A 16,089-nucleotide genomic window follows, 5' to 3' on the forward strand; every position below is an offset into this window, starting at 1 on the left:
TCCTGGTTGTGAGCAGACCAGAACTACTCACCTGTGGTTCGCCGTATGTGTAGACGTCAGCTGTAGCGTGACTTTGCGAATCTGGTCGGCGCTTGATGCACAGCCTGTTCAGCTTCGAAGTCTCCCAGCGCCCTACACTCACACAGGTCGAGCTTGCGCTGTGCGACAATTGATCAGACGTCATCATCCTGCAAGTAATCAGACTGCTGCCTCATCCTCGCAGCCATTCGATGCTGAGCCCTAGTCTGCACGCCAGACGCCGAAGGTCTGGGTGATCCATCATGGAACAGCAATGCGCTTCGGTCACCGGCGAGGCTCGAACTAGTGCGTGTACCAGAACTCGACACACCAGGTGGCTCAGCATGCCTGTGCGCTCTGTTCACGAAAGTCTCAATCCGATCATTGCTTTGACCCGCACTTGCGTGTCTTTGACCAGAATCACTTTCGCCAGCAGGAGACGAAGGCGTGGAGGACGTTCCGTCTATCGCAGACACGATTCTGTAGCGTGGTCCTGGAAAGTGCAAATCGCGAACGGCTTGTAGCCGCCGCGCAACCTCATCTGGTGGGTCCTCTCTTTGGATCGCTCGCTGAGCTGCAGCTTGCGTCGCGTCCAATACCGAATACTGCATTGCAAGTGCCATTTCTTCATCGGTCATGACAGGCGTGACCTGCCGCCCTGGAGGTAGAGCGGCTTTGGCCGACAGCTCACGTTCCTTTTCCAGATTGTCCCTGAGCCAATTCATCGTGTCGTTGAAGTATACACCAGCACGAGTAGAGCTGGAGACCTTGTCAAGAGTACGCCGGATCGACTTCAGCCGAGTGATGTTGTAGCTGAGCATATGTAGGCGTAAGCAGTAGCCTCCGCAGTGGTCCGACTTGCACTTTTCGCACGTCAACGATTGATCCACTTGCTTCAAGAAGACATCCTCCACTGCGGTTGCCTCTAGCCTTCGCTTAAGGCACTGTAGGAGAGTGTCATCAGCTAGGCGAAGCCATTGACCCAACCGAATGCATTTATTGTTGCACAACTTCTCCGAGCAGTATTCTCTCACGTCAAGGGCGGCGAAGACATGTGTGCACAGGTCGAAGATCGTGTTTGAGATACGATCCGTTACAGCGATGATGGCGTCCACTCCTGGCAAGGGCGTCATCTCGTTGATGCTCGGAATAGGCGCTGCCGGCGCCCGGCGGAACAAGTCAATGGGATGCTCGACCGTTCGTGTGTCGCTCGATGCCGGGGCAGGGCCCAGATGTACAGGAATACCGAGCTCTGCAAGGGTCGGGAGCTTGAAGACGGGAGAATTTACGTCAAATTCCGCAGATCTGCTTGACTGTCGCGGCGGTCCTTCGTTGTTGTCCACGATGCCACAGGATTTGTTCGGCTCTAAATGACTTTCGATTGCGTTCTCAAGCAGAGATCGAAGATGTTGACATGCAGTTGCAAAGGCCAGCATAGCACTGTGAAACAGCATGGAACCTGCGCCACAAGCGCGTGAGCGTTCTTCGTGCTCACGCAATGCTAGAGATGTTCGATTCGCCGCTCGGAGATCGCGCATGAAGTTGGAGGTGATGGTCGTTTCAATGTTGTCTAGGTCTAGTGTCCCGTTGTCACGATTTCGATTGGCGCCGTACGGAGAGATATATTTGTCGATGGCTGAGATAGAGTCATATGATGGCGGAAGTCCCCGCCGGTCCTTCTCCCGCTGCTCTGCCTCCTCGATATCTAGTCGGCGCAAGTCGTCCAGATCACTTTCGAAGGTCTTAGCTACGGCATTGGCGTGTTCCATGACGGTGTGCATGTTTTGGACTTGCAGATAGGCCGAATGCGAGCGATCGACGGCATGCTGCTTCTCCTTGAGAGCTTGTGCTAGAGCTTGTTGATGCCGTGTCCGCTCGCTCTCCAGTTCGCTGCGATGCTGCTCTTTCAATGTTTCGGTTTGCTTTTCGTGATCGACTCGGAGGAACGCGACCAAGCGGTGTAGGCCAATCTTCTCCTTCTCGTGGTCGCGAGTGGCGCGCTGCTGAGCCATGATGTGCAGGAAAAGCAGATCCTGTCGCAACTCGGATTCTTTCCGGTGATGTGAGGTCTGCGCATGCAGTAGTTCTTGCCGCAGGGCTGCAATCTGGGCGTCTTTGACGACGAGATTGTCCTCGGCGTTACGGAATGCCTGCGACTAGTCAGACTGGATGCCAGATGGCAAACAGCACACGTACCTTATTGAGCAGACGGGCATCCTCTTCGCTCTGCCAGGCATCCTCATATCTGCTGACACTAAGTCGACGTCTTTTCCCAGCTCGGACGTCGATGTCAGGCGTGATGCTGCTCCCGCTCGCGATCGGCGCCTGCGCATACTGCTCAACTTCTCTCGTCGACAGCTCGGCATAACTCATACGTTCTTTGCCGTGCTTTGCTTTGGCGTGTAGGGAGCTTTTGAGGTATTTCTCGGTGGGGCTCAGCAGTGGGACGCTGGTGGTCAGGTTGGCAGTGGGAGCGTGGGTGTGAGTACGAGAAGGCGGCGAGGGCTTCATGGCGACGCTCTGGCGCCGAGGCGGAGGGTCATGAGTTGACACGGCAGGAAAGACTGTGACGGGTCGTTGGTGCCTCGACGTGGACTTGGTGGTCATGGCGGGTCTCGCGTGCGCTTGCAGAGAAGCTTATGTAGCGATGGAAGTGCTCGAAGTCCGGCGTGGATGCATGCGTGGGTGGTGAATCACAGAGGTGCAGTCATGTCGGCAGCGCTTTCAACATCCACCGCATCGTCGCTGACCGCGGCGTGGACGAGCAGCAGGAGTGAAAGTGAGAGCTGCAGCTCAAGTCGAGACGCAAGTGACGATGCATGCGATGTGGGCCCCATGTCATGTCATGCCCGTCGATCACTTTCGCTCCTGGCGGGGATACGCGACGTGTGCACTCACACGCGTCGGACCACTGACATCGCTCAACAACACCCGTCTCGAGATGCTGGCAACATGGCTCTAGCGAAAGACCGACGCATCGACTTCATCACCGAGCAAGCGCTGGCAGATCTCGTTGCAGAGTATCCAGAACACGTCCCGGCCAGAGCAGCCAACTATGAAGAAGCGCGTTATGTGTCAATTCCCCAAGCCGTATCGGATCGAAGACGAGATGGCAAGCCTGCACTGGAGCAGAGTGATGTACTCGCGCTCGTCGATTGGAAGTTGTCTCATGGCACCTTTCGCCCGAAATTGAAGCAACTCGTGCAGTCAAATCCCCCGGATCTGGTTCACACCACCACAACCTCTGCATTCGCAAAATACGATGGCAAAGCAGAGAGCGCAAAATCATGCTTGACCGACCTGTGTGTTTTGAAAGGCATCGGCCCCGCGACTGCAAGCTTGCTACTGAGTGTAGCTTTCCCCGATTCCGCGCCCTTCTTTTCTGACGAGCTGTTTCGTTGGACTTTTTGGGAGCAGGGCAAGGGCAAAGGTTGGGACAGGCCAATCAAATACACGCCAAAAGAGTATCTGCAATTGTTCGAGAAGGTCCAGCAACTCCGCCAGCAACATGACTGGTCAGCTGTGACCATGGAGAAAGCTGCATATGTCCTTGGCAGGCAAGCACTGCACAAGAACGCCCACGATAGCAAGGAAGAAGTCGAGGAGCCCAAGGAATCTGCGCGAGATGATGCAAAATCTAAGAAGCGCCCAATTCTTGAGCCGAACGATCGTATTTCGCAACCGGCGAAGAGGACCAAAAATGCCGTTCCCAAAGACCAATCTGCGAATGACAAGGCGGTCAAGTCATCCGTACCGTCGGTCGGTATACGCTGCTCAGCACGAATCAGAGGAAATACATCATGAGCAGAGACGGGATCGAAAGGACTCAGCCCTGCAAGTTTACTTCTTCAGGTTTTGTCAGAATTAAAGGCAAGCCTCGATATAGGCGGCGCCGTCCTCGACGCGGCCGCTGTCACGGTTAGCCTCAGCCTACGGCCTTTGGAGCTGCACTTGCTATACCACGAGCAAGAATTCCCTTTGACCTGTATGTGCATGATGACGAGCATGAAAATCACGGTATGTCGGTCGATGCAGACTGGGGGAACCTATCCACGATCTTGCACATGGCAATCGTTAGTCTGGTTCAAGCTCAGATACCACTCGGCGAAAGACTTGATGTCGCCACATTGGCTTCCGTCGAAGTGCTACGCGAGTCTTGCTGACGAGGAAGCTTCGACCCACCGAACTCGGCTGAGCTACCTCTTGTCTATCTCAGCTTCGTGGACAATTCACGACCCGCCTCACAAATCATCGCCAGTCACTACATTGTTGTCATCGATTGTCAAGCATCAGGAGTCTTCATGGCTACGCGCACGCTCGCATCATGGGCCATTAACCTCCAACCATCTTCAGTTCCTGACTCGGTGAAGCGTGCAGCGATCCGCTCATTGTACAATTACCTTGGCTGCGCCATTGGTGGCACAAATCATGTAACAGTCACCAAGACGAGACACGCCCTCGCAGAGTTCTTCGGTAAACCAACAAGCACAGTATACGGCAACCATGGCGCTCTTCGGATCGACGCTCAACACGCTGCATTGCTCAATGGCATCGCCTCTCACGTCCACGACTACGATGACACGCACCTCTCGGCTATCATTCACCCCACGGGACCAGTTGCTTCCGCCGTTCTCGCATACGCCGAATCGTCTTCCATTCCTGGGCCCGATCTCATCACTGCTCTGATTACTGGTATCGAAGCTTCATGCAAATTGGGCCTCTCGGTGTGGCCTTCTCACTACGACGTAGGATGGCACATCACATCCACGACTGGCTCAATCGGTGCAGCCGTAGCTGTTGCGAAGCTGATGCACCTGGACGAGACACAATTTACGCATGCGATCGGCATTGCAGCAACGCAAGCGACAGGCCTCCGTGAGATGTTTGGCTCGGACACGAAGAGCTTCCATGTTGGACGTGCTGCGCAAAATGGTCTGCTTGCTGCCCAGCTGGCGAAGAAAGGCTTCACATCGAGCGAAGTTGCACTGGAAGCCAAACGGGGCTGGGCAAATGTTGTGCTTGGCTCTTCGGAGCGCGAACCAGAGCTCAATAAATACTGTAGCACAAGCACACCACAAGGACTAGGACAGACGTGGGAGATCAAGAGAAATGCCTTCAAGCCGTTCCCGTGCGGAATAGTGTGCCATCCCGCGATTGATGGCGCTATTCGTTTGCACCAAAGGCTTAATGATGGAGCTATTCGGTTAGAAAATGTTGCACGGATCGAGCTCCTGGTTCATCCTTTAGTCATCGAACTTACATCTAAACGTAAGCCGAAGGACGGTTTGGAGGGCAAATTTTCTGTCTCCCACGGCGCAGCAGTCGGCTTCATCTATGGGAAAGCTGGCCCAGCACAATATGCGGACAATGTGGTCACGGATGCTACTGTAATTGATCTTCGAGACAGAATCGATGCCCACATTGATCATGGCCTACGCGCTGATGAAGCTGACATCACTGTAACGATGAAGGATGGCGATGTCCTGCATGAACATATCGACTATGCTGTGGGATCTCTCGAGAAACCAATGACGGATCAACAGTTGACGGCAAAGTTCTTGGACCAGTGTTCTTTGGTGCTTGGGGAGCAAGATGCAGAGAGGGTGAGCAGTTTGGCTTGGAGGATCGAGAGAGCGGATGATGTAGCTGCAGTGCTCCGTGACCTGTAATCAACTGGTCTTCTTGGTCTTTACTTGCTACAGATGAATTGCACATTAAAGCCCGGCATTGAGGTCATTTTCTCTCTGTATCAGTATCGAAGGCTGTGCAGCCTTGTTTCACGACTCCATTGTCAATGCATCCGCCAAGACCGCCATGATCCTTCCTGCCCTTGCACCTCCACTCTTCGTTGCCACAACACAACACTTGCCCAACTTGTTTCCTACTCCGGCCCGCCAACAATGCGAAGCTTGTATCATCTCAAGCATCGCTCCAATGCCACGATACGATGATCATGAAGAAGAACAGCACGAAGAACTCGAACGCCTCGTTGACAACGACTCCGCCCAACCTCTCCTCGACGACGATAACCATCCGGCGTCTTCCTCGCCTACCGACCTTCTCGACCTAGAGAGTTTGATAGCCCGCTACAATCTTTCTGACCATCGTGATGACTTCTTCGAAGCAGTCACCACCTTGTCACAAGACTCCGTACCTTCCAACAAGAACAAATTCCATCTTCCCGTTCCCCTCACCCTCATCATCCTCGTCGTTGCCCTCGGCGCTGCATCTCAGGGCTGGACTCAGACGGGTATCAATGGCGCAAACCTCTACTTCCCTCGCCTCTTCGGCATCGGTTCAGACTCTCCCCGCGACACGCTCATTCTCGGAATCATCAATGCTGGAATTTATCTCAGCAATGCCATCTTTGGATCTTTCCTCGTCGCGCCCGTAAATGATCGATTCGGACGACGAGGCGCTATCTTCATCGGAAGCGTCATTTCATTCGTCGCGAATACCGCAGGGAGTGTCGCACAATCTTGGCTGGTGCTTCTCATCTGTAGATTGATTCTCGGGGTTGGGCTAGCGCTGGTCTCGAGCTCGGCGAACGTCTATGCAGCGGAATGTGCGCCAAAGGAGATCCGAGGTGGCCTAGGAGTGGTTTGGCAAATGTTTTGCGCGTTTGGAATTTTTGTCGGGTTTGCGGTCAACTGGTGGGTTGATCAGAGCCCAGAGGCTTTTGGGCCGATGAGGTGGAGAGTTATGTTGGCCGCGGCTGCGCTACCAAGTCTGCCACTGATGGGCTTGGTGTGGTTCTGCCCTGAGAGTCCGGCGTGGTTCGTCAAGCATGGGGAGAGGTACGAAAAGGCGTTTGATTCGTTGTGCAGAATCAAGCACAAGAAGGTGGAAGCGGCGAGGGAATTACTTATGGTCTTCCAGCAGAATGAGCAGAGTTCCAAGGTGGAGGAGAATCCGCATCGTTCATTAAGCAGGAGCCTCATGGAACTATTCAGCGTTCCTCGAATTCGGCGTGCGACTGTGGCCGCCTATACCGCCATGCTTGCTCAGCAGGCATGCGGTATCAACATCATCGCCTTCTTTTCAAGCAATATCTTCGTGCGAGCGAATTTCTCTCCTTACGCCGCAGAATTGGCTTCCACAATATTTGGTCTCTGCAATTTCCTGGGTGCCTTCCCGGCCGTCTGGACAATGGACTCTCTCGGACGACGCTCCTTGATGCTTTACACTCTTCCGCCAATGGCTCTGACACTAGCCATCGCCGCTATCGGTTTCTCCCTCGCAGACGCGCAAAGAAAAGTGAGCTTCTACCTCACGACATCGATGATATACCTCTTCTGCCTTCTATACAGTCCCGGCATGGGACCAGCGCCCACAGCGTACTCGGCGGAAGTCTTCCCATTGAGCCACCGAGAACTGGCGTCCAGCAGCGCTGTGGCCGTCACGAACTTCTTCGCGGCTGTCTTATCGTTGACCTTCCCATATTTACTTGCCAAGCTGGGTACTGCGGGAAGCTTTCTTCTTTACGCCGTACTGAACGTCGTGGCGTGGGTACTGGTCTTTTTGCTAGTTCCAGAGACGAAAAAGCAAAGTCTAGAGGGGCTCGATGAGGTATTCTCAGTCCCTACGAGACGATTCGCGAAGTACCAAATAAAGAGATACTTGTTGAGGCAAGATGTGAAGAAGCCTGGTCTCGCGGGCGTTGGGTTGGTTGAGCGATAGGGAGGAACTGAAAACAGTAATACCAAGATTTCAAAACGTCGAGTCAGATATGAAGCAGACACATGCAGCATGAACGAAGCAGGACGTAAGGTTATCCTGCCATAGAATTCACATCTTACTACGGTAATTCACTGGCATCAAGGTCTGGTCTCCAAGTAACGATCCCAAATTGTTTACTTCTCCGGTGCCGTAATCTGCACACCCCGATACTCCTCTGTCCGTCCCACCTTTCCCCAAGGTGCAAAGGCATTCTTCACATCCTTCAATGGAGCCCTCAAGTCTGGGAAATGCCTGACCAGCACATCCCTCATATCATTATCCTGCACCCAATCGATCCCCTCTTTCGTATAAATCTCATGTTTGAAGTCACTTGCGATAAAGCGATCGCTCTTCAATCTACGGCTAGCCATAAGGATAAAGACTCGGAAAGCCGTGTCAGAAAATCCGAAACCCTTGGGAAGTGGTTCGCACAGGCATCCGATAAGGAGATCGACCTTTTCGATATCGCCATCGTAGACTTGAGACAGTTCGGTAGCGAGGGTAGCGTTGCCGCCTGTCAGTGCGGAGAAAGATTTTGGCACTGGCATGTGGAAGAGGCGGCGAAATTGGCAGTAGCGAGGTACTCCACGTTCCCGGTCACGGAGGACATCGACGCAGCCCATGTCGAGGTGCTCGCCATCGGGCTTCTTGAGATCGCGGAGGAAAGACGGCATGTTGTGCGCGGTGATGGCGCCGGGGAAGTTGATGCCAAAGGAGTAGAAGGCGTCGGCAAAGTTGAGGTTTTGTGGACCTTCGAAAACAGAGCGAGCATTCTCAAAGGCGATGTCTTGGATGGGGATGTTGGAAGTGTGTTCTCCAGTACGGAGTTTGAAGAAGGCAACATCATCGGGAATGAGGCTGTGGAGGCGGTAGACCGAGACAAACTCCTCGGTCAGACAGTAAGGGGTCTTGCCAGAGTCGGCGCCGGATTCAGGGATGCCGGTGAAGGCTTCGCTTTTGCCGAAGTTGGAGAAGAGTTTTGACCTGCGCGTGTTAGTTGGCATAACTCTCACATGAAGTGAGCCATACGACTCACCAAGATGGGCCAAGGAGGCCACTCCAGTTCGCGTTCATACCAATGTCAAGAGTAGGGTGGGGAAGAATGGCAGGTGTCCACTCAATGGTATGGATCTTCGCCATAAGAGCGCAATTGATCAGACGAGCGACATCGAAGATCTCATCGCCGCTCCAACTGGGGTTCTTGGTCTTCAGCATGCTACAGATAGCATTGTGCTCGAGAGCGAACAGAGTGTGCAGGAGCTCCAGACCAAGCCACCAATTTTCCTTGAAGCCAGTCTTCGGAATGCCATCATGTCCTCGAGGCAAGAAGTGCTCTCCCTCGATGCGATCCACGTCCAGAGTGCCATCCTGATGCTTGCCACGTAGCTTGCGAGTGGCCTCTTCAGTGGAGCCATAGATCTGCGAGGCATCCCACCAATGAGTGTTCTCGTTCTTGTACGCAGGGTACTTCTGGTCCTCCTCGTCAAGTGGTTCATCCTGCACGGTCTTGGCGACCTTCATAGGATTCTCTGGCCAAGGATCGTCGGCCTTGAGAGGGATGTGATGGAACTTGGTCTTGGAATTGGTGTGCTGCGCCCAGTCGTGAACCTGAAACTGAATCCACGCGGCGGCGAGCAAGTTGACGATGGTGGCAGGCTTGAATTCGGTACGTTGCAACAGCTTGGCGCTGACAAGTCTTGGATCGGGGGTCATGAGGTCGTGGTCACTTGGAGGTGCAGTATACTGGCGAGGGACATTTCGCCCGAAGCGCATAGCTGCGCAGCCCATCTTTGGTCTTTCGAGATCGTTGTGAAGGCCATCGCTGTTCCGCGCACAGATAAACTTTGTGTCCACAATCGGATCACTCTTCGTCGTGCCCTGGAAATCTTCGGTTGGGTAGGTATCATATAAGTTCTTCTCTCGCAACTCATCTCGCAAGGCTAGCAAGTTGAGCGCACCGATTAACGGGGGTAGTTTGTGCCATGCAATGATGGCATTCACAGCCTTGAACAGAGCGACCAGCACTCGTTGACCAAATGTATAAACCATGGTGATGGCTAGAGGACAAGGAGGATACGATGCCAGATGTGGGAGAGGGCCTACCGCTCTATCTATACACAATTGAGATGGATGCGCAGCCATGAGCTGACCGCGCCATGCTGTAGCTCCTGCGCCTGCGGAAGTGTCTCGAGTGCATGGGCTTCAGCCTGGCAATCTAGAACAGTATGCGCTCACCGTGTTTGGAAGGGCTCAGCTGATGGAGACCGCGGTGGCGCACAGCTCGAGGAACTTGCATTGCATTAGCGAAGCGCTTGGCGTTACTCCTCGTGCTTCCCACGTTGTGAGGCTGAAGACTATTTTGGAATATATGGAGTGAAGTTCCACAAGCCGCCGTCAGCCACAAATTGGGGGCTTTCGGATTGGCCGACGGCTTGCATGGAGCTGGAACGACTTGCAGCCATGTACTGTAGCTGACTGAATAGTCTCAGAAACGCGGTGCATTTCCCCCTCCCGTCTCCAATGCGTAGATTGGCTCTTGTCGATAGCATGTGGAGGTAGTTATGCGCCGCTACGAGCTGAGCTTGGACAGACCCGTTCCATGACAAGCTGGCTGAGACCATCATCGTATGCTGTGTGTTCTAGCCAGCCAGTCGTAGACGGCCGAATGTCCGGCATGCGTGCATACTGTCTTGATTACACAGTTGAGGCATGTGTTGTGTTGCTAGCATGCTTGAGCTTCAGCGCGTCTTTCATCTTCTGCTGTGCAAAAAGGTCATTCGATCCGGATACATGCGAGTGCGCGTTGTCTCCAGATATGGGACGTGGCTGGCACAATCCCTACTCGAAAGTGTGGTCGGTGTTTGCCTGCACTGATCTCTGACGCACTTGGCCGTATCAGCGTCAAATAGGCAGGTGTTACTCCAGTAAAGCCGACACAGCCATGCTGGTGTCCAGGTCCGCATGCGCTAAAGGAGAGACGTGTCGGGCGTCGACATTGCGCCATGAAGTTTTCATCCTGGGAGCTCCTCGTCGTGGCCATCTCCAGCGAGCCTCTTTACGAATTCGACATAGCCCACCCTCCTGCCCTTCGACAGGCTGACCATATCCTGCAACACACCAAATGCTAAGCCGGCCTTTGCGCCCATTTTGGCCGTCCTGGCTGCCGTAGGTACAGGAAATCTGTTCCACGCGCTGAACATTCCTGCGATACCCAAACCAGCCAACATGGAACTGAAGCAGTCCCTCGAATCTCTCACGATCTCTTCTTCCTCATGCTCTTCATCGTCTAAGCTCAATGCAGCACTCGCCAATCTCATCTCTCGCGCTCCGCTCTTCCACTCTCCGCCCCAGAACCTGCCCCACATCCTTCTCCCTGCCGCTCTGCCACGATCAACGCCTTCTTCTAGTAGGAAGAACAACCCGGTCCACGCTCCAAATTTGAGACTCTGCCTCGTACCTTCCTTGATTCCGCCAAGCATCATATTGTAGTTCTTGGACTTGTGGTACAGGAACCAGCCTTGCTGTGTCGTAGGTAAGCGGTGAGCATTTTCGGCGCGGAAGCGGAAGTTTGTGTCTTGAGAGCCTTTGGCAAGACCGAGGAGCAGCCCTGTCACGGAGGCGATGGTGATGGAGAGAGGGAGGCGAGAATACAGCGGAAGAGAGAGGCGTTCGGCATCATTGCGGAGCTGGATGGGCGTGCGAGGTTGCTCTAGTTGCGACTGAGGTTCTGGCATGGAGTGCGGGATGGGAAGCACCGGGAGGGCATCGATCGGCGGCGAGGGCGGCGGAGGAGGTGGTGTTTGCAGAGCAGCAGCCGGTGGCGCAGCCTCTTCACTGCGTTTCCACCACATCCTGACAGACAGCTTGGCTCCTTCCAGCACTTGGTCGGAAGCTGGTCTTGGTGGATGGATAGAGAGGTGTGCGTGAAGCTGCGGAGTTGGGGAAGACACCTCCGAGCGCACGGACCAGCCATGCACGTCGATGACTTTGAGAAGTGCTGTGTGCTTCCCTCTCGCATCGCCACTTCTGACTGTGCATCCATTGTAGAATGCTGGGAAGTCGGCATGGCGCCATCCGCCCGGCAAAAACGAATGCCTACGTGTGCTGGAGCTGTAGAGCCCAAGCACAGCAACTACAACGACGGCCTCGAAGAGGCAAGCACACTGCGGCGACCGCTGAGAAGCCGGACGAGGAGCTGCACGATGGCAGGCAGTCGCAAGACAAGAGTCAGGAGCGAGAAGACAAGCGCCCCAAGGACCAGATCCGCGCTCGACAACGAGCATCGGAATCTGTCGATGAGCGGTTAACACTGAGCCAACAACGTTATGATACACTCAAGGCACAATTCGAGCGACTGCAAGAGCGCAAGAGACATAAAGCATTGGCGCAACAGAGCAAACCCGTCGCCCGTGCTCGACAGCAAGCATCGAAACCTGTCGACAAGTGGTTGACACTCAGCCAACGACGCAATGAAGTGTCCAAGGCACAACTAGAGCGACTGCAAGAGCGCAAGAGAGATGGCGCATTGGCGCAACAGAGCGGATCCGTCTTCCGCGCTCCGAACAATGCTGACCGGTCACATCCCGCTCTCCGGGCCATTGACGTCGACAAGTTGTTCAGAGCAGATCCGAGCGATGATGGTGGAGGGAAAGGTGAAGAGGAGAACTTGAGTTCGGTTTCATGGCGTAAGAAATACAGCTCTGCAGAAGGCCGCGCCTCAAAGCCTACGTTGTCTCATCGTCCATTGCATATCACGGGATCCAGCTCTAGTGAGCTCGATTTCTTGTCGGCTGTTTCGCAGCAGCGTGCGCGACACGCAGCGTCGCGACCAACTCAGCCTGTTAGCTATGAGTCGACTTTCAATCACTTGTTGCAGTCGAGACCTTTTCCTGCAAAGAGTGCTTTCGCATCGCCGCCTCCAGGAACTCAAACACAAGGTATGCGCACGTTCCACTCGCTGCGTCGAATCAACCAGCACGCTGTCGCGCATGAACAGCACGATGACATGGGGACCGATTTGGCACAGGAAGGCGCTACAGAAAAGGCGGGTGGCATCCGGGCCCAGCTGCGCCAATGGCAAGAACTGCACGGCCATGAAGAAGATATCATGCCCGAGCTGCCCCAAGAAGATTTACCATACGACGAAGAGTCACCATACAATAGCTTGACCCGACTTCCCAGTGAAAGGAGCATGAACCAGCAAGCACAGCGGGCAGAAGAAGAACAAGGCCGCGCCGCGTTTATGGAGCAACTCGGAAAAGAAGGGTTCGAAGGGACATCGAAAGAGCAGAGTCGTTTTATGCAGCCAGGGGATCTGGTGGAGCTGACATTTTCCATGTCCGAAAGGGAAAGCACAATGGCAATATACATCCAGCGAGTTGCCCAAGGCCTTGGTCAGTATCTGACCTTGAATGGACGATGGACCCATGTGCACGATGCCGCTGTACCGTACAGTGTGTCCGGATGGATTGACCCGAAGGAGCTGGAGCCTCTGATGAAGCACCTCCCCAAGCCAGAGACGGCTCTCGACCTCGAGCAGCTGCGAGTCCAGGCTTACACTGAAGACCTTGATGTTCCCCGAGAAATTACCGGCCCCTTGATTGCTCGCCTGCAGGTCTTCTCTGATGAAGTGCGGGAGATCTATCGCCGCAATGCCAGTGCTTTGGACGATGCTCATAATGTTCTTGCTCACGAAACAGATCTGCGGTATGGCTCGCTGGTGTCAGCTGCTACCGCCCTTCTCAAGACTCCGGCCGACAAATTGCCATTGCCCGCACTGTTCACCGTTCGCAAGGCCTTGGCCAACGGCGGCTTCGCTTTCAACATCGATCGCCGTTCTCATCGCTTGACAGGTTACATGCAGATCCGCAGTAAGCAGCAAGTCCGAATGGTGGAGAAAGTGCGTGACTGGATCAGAGAATGGCAAGATGACCTGGCACTGCGAGCAAGCATGGATGAAAATCGACGTGGGAGGCACAAGCCGTTGAAGGGCGCTCAAATCTTGTACGGCTTCATCGACAAGTCTCGTACAATCGTTGCCAAGCAGCGACAAAATCGAGAACCAGTGCCCGAGGCGGGCAACGTTGGTCCTAGCAAGACGCGGCTGCCCATTACATCGACTAGTGAAAGCTTCAAAGTGGAGACAGAGCAGCTTTTCACCGAGCACGAAGCGGAAATTGTCAAGTTTATTGAAGGCTGGTGTTGCAGTCAATTGTACGCCGGATTGCCGCGTCTATTGAGCTTGCCGCCACTCATACTAAACGCTCTTGACTTGTACTCGGGTCTGGAGCTCGGGCAACACATTGGCTTTCTGTTTCTGCAGGAGCTGGGTGCCATCATGCCTCACGAGAACCGTGTTCGTTTCGACCAGCATCTGCTTCTGCCGAGCTCACAGCACAGCAAACCACTTCAAAACCTGATGTCGACCCTGCTGACTATGAGATCCAATCACAACCTTCGTGACTCTTTGTCAGATCTTCGGCATGACTGGAAAGCTCTGCCCGTCTATTGCATCGATGATGCCAGCGCACAGGAGATTGACGATGGAATATCAATCGAAGACGCAGGAGTGGATTCGCAGGGAAGGCAGCAGCAATGGCTCCACGTGCATATTGCCAACCCAACGGCATTCTTCTCTCGAGACCATCCTCTCGCAAAGATGGCACGTCACATGGGGGAGACAATTTACATGCCGGAGCGCGCCTACATGATGCTGCCGCGATGGGCTACCAAATCTCACTTCAGTTTGGCACCGGACAGACCGTGCTTGACGTTCAGTGCGAAGCTTAACTCGGACGGCGAGACACTCGATCACAAAGTCACTGCAGGCATTATCAGAAACGTTCTGCGCGTCACTTACGATGAACTCGAGAGTCAAGTGTTCGGCAAAGACCCGGAAGCAGAAGAGCGACTCATCCTCACCGTCGGGGGCATGCCGCCTCCAGATCGCAACCCTCCAAGTAACGCTTCTTCTCTCACGGAGCAGAACCGTAATGATTTACAGCGAATCATGGATCTTGCTCAAGCGCGATCTGCCATTCGTAAACGTGCTGGTGGTATCTTCTTCGAGCTAGCACAACCAGAAATGGCTGTATGGCAGAGTACACGTGGGACCGGACTAGCGTGGGATCACCCTTACCGAAGTGGGTCCAGGACTGTATATGGCGATCCAGTCATCCAGCTCCAGACTCAGCGAATGAAAAATTGGTTCACGGCTTCTCGGAGTCAAGCTCAAGTACTCGTGAGCGAGTCCATGTTGCTTTGTTCAGAAATCGCGGCCATATACTGTGCACAGCGCCAAATTCCAGCAATTTATCGAGGGACCACGTCGATCAGCGCAAATGCCGAGCACCCAAAGAAGGAACGGTGGGAGGAGCTCCTCGCGCAGGGAAAGCAACTCCCAATGCATCTGGGTATTCCCTATCTGCAGTCTATGGGATACACTGTGCTCCGCACGAGACCGCTCAAGCACGATTATCTTGGTATGGATCATTACGCTAAAGTCACGTCTCCTTTGCGCAGATACGGTGATATGATTCTGCACTGGCAAATCGAAGCTGCAATACGTTGGGAAGCTACCACTGGTCAAAGTCTCATTGTCCCGCCTGACGACAAGACTCAACACGACCGCCGCTTCCTTCCTTTCAGTAACCAGATTCTCGAAACTATCATGTTGGGTCTTCAACCTCGCGAGAACATGATCACGAGGGCCAAGCGCTACTCCAACAGCCATTGGGCTTCTATGCTCCTTTTCCGCATGCATCACTTCAAAGAAGGTGGATCTGGCCCTCTTCCCGACCGCTCTTCTCCTGAAACCTTTCCGGGTAGTCTCCCGCCCGGTCAAGGCGGTCTGCCGTTCAAGACTTTGAATTGTTTCGTTCAATCTCGTCCTGAGTTGGATGGTTACCATAGAGTGCATGCTACTTCTATGGAGCTGAATTTGTCGGTGGAGATGAGTAGACCAACTGATGTAGACACTGGGCTGCCTGAGGTCATGCAGGGAGATATTTGGGAGGCGGAAATCGAGTGGGTAGATATCTATTACCGGAGGATTATGGTTAAGCCTCTGAGGTTGGTGGCCAGGGAGGGCTTGTGAGTAGGCAGTGCAATGCATTTCCTGCATGTGACGTCCATTATGGCACGAAGGCAACTGTAAAGCTGTCGACTCTCTTCTCCATGAAATTTTCCTCGTCCCTGCCTATTGTTAGATGTGGCCTCCCGACCCAACGAAAATGAGGTCTTGCTTTTGGCGAAACTTGGGGAGCACTGTTGGGTAAGACTACTTTGCTCCCGAATGCATGTCTCATCATTGCAGGCTCCTCGAGATTACAGCATGCCTGAACACGTCCGGAA

General features: G+C 53.9%; 7 protein-coding genes across 7 annotated transcripts; 4 read left to right on the forward strand and 3 right to left on the reverse strand.

The window, feature by feature from the left end:
- Nucleotides 1-173: 173 nt before the first annotated feature.
- Nucleotides 174-2,625, reverse strand: RHO25_006314 (uncharacterized protein; the record flags this gene model as incomplete). The annotated part of the gene is made up of 2 exons (XM_023597150.2): nt 174-2,168; nt 2,215-2,625. The coding sequence occupies 2 exons, from the start codon at nt 2,623-2,625 to the stop codon at nt 174-176; spliced, it is 2,406 nt and encodes an 801-aa protein (XP_023452503.1).
- A 345-nt stretch (nt 2,626-2,970) lies between these two features.
- Nucleotides 2,971-3,822, forward strand: RHO25_006315 (uncharacterized protein; the record flags this gene model as incomplete). Its single annotated transcript, XM_023597151.2, has 1 exon — nt 2,971-3,822. The coding sequence occupies one exon, from the start codon at nt 2,971-2,973 to the stop codon at nt 3,820-3,822; it is 852 nt and encodes a 283-aa protein (XP_023452485.1).
- Nucleotides 3,823-4,319: 497 nt separating this feature from the next.
- On the forward strand, nt 4,320-5,687 carry RHO25_006316 (uncharacterized protein; the record flags this gene model as incomplete). Its single annotated transcript, XM_023597152.1, has 1 exon — nt 4,320-5,687. The coding sequence occupies one exon, from the start codon at nt 4,320-4,322 to the stop codon at nt 5,685-5,687; it is 1,368 nt and encodes a 455-aa protein (XP_023452483.1).
- A 145-nt stretch (nt 5,688-5,832) lies between these two features.
- On the forward strand, nt 5,833-7,698 carry RHO25_006317 (uncharacterized protein; the record flags this gene model as incomplete). The annotated part of the gene is made up of 1 exon (XM_023597153.1): nt 5,833-7,698. The coding sequence occupies one exon, from the start codon at nt 5,833-5,835 to the stop codon at nt 7,696-7,698; it is 1,866 nt and encodes a 621-aa protein (XP_023452487.1).
- Nucleotides 7,699-7,871: 173 nt separating this feature from the next.
- On the reverse strand, nt 7,872-9,786 carry RHO25_006318 (uncharacterized protein; the record flags this gene model as incomplete). Its single annotated transcript, XM_023597154.2, has 2 exons — nt 7,872-8,721; nt 8,774-9,786. The coding sequence occupies 2 exons, from the start codon at nt 9,784-9,786 to the stop codon at nt 7,872-7,874; spliced, it is 1,863 nt and encodes a 620-aa protein (XP_023452486.2).
- A 962-nt stretch (nt 9,787-10,748) lies between these two features.
- RHO25_006319 (uncharacterized protein) lies at nt 10,749-11,588 on the reverse strand (the record flags this gene model as incomplete). Its single annotated transcript, XM_023597155.2, has 1 exon — nt 10,749-11,588. One exon carries the CDS (start codon nt 11,586-11,588, stop codon nt 10,749-10,751), a length of 840 nt encoding a protein of 279 aa, XP_023452511.1.
- A 197-nt stretch (nt 11,589-11,785) lies between these two features.
- Nucleotides 11,786-15,832, forward strand: RHO25_006320 (uncharacterized protein; the record flags this gene model as incomplete). Its single annotated transcript, XM_023597156.2, has 1 exon — nt 11,786-15,832. The coding sequence occupies one exon, from the start codon at nt 11,786-11,788 to the stop codon at nt 15,830-15,832; it is 4,047 nt and encodes a 1,348-aa protein (XP_023452227.1).
- Between the last annotated feature and the right edge of the window lie 257 nt (nt 15,833-16,089).

This window comes from Cercospora beticola, chromosome 4 (assembly GCF_033473495.1).
Source record: "Cercospora beticola chromosome 4, complete sequence".
In the NCBI taxonomy this organism is placed as follows: domain Eukaryota; kingdom Fungi; phylum Ascomycota; class Dothideomycetes; order Mycosphaerellales; family Mycosphaerellaceae; genus Cercospora; species Cercospora beticola.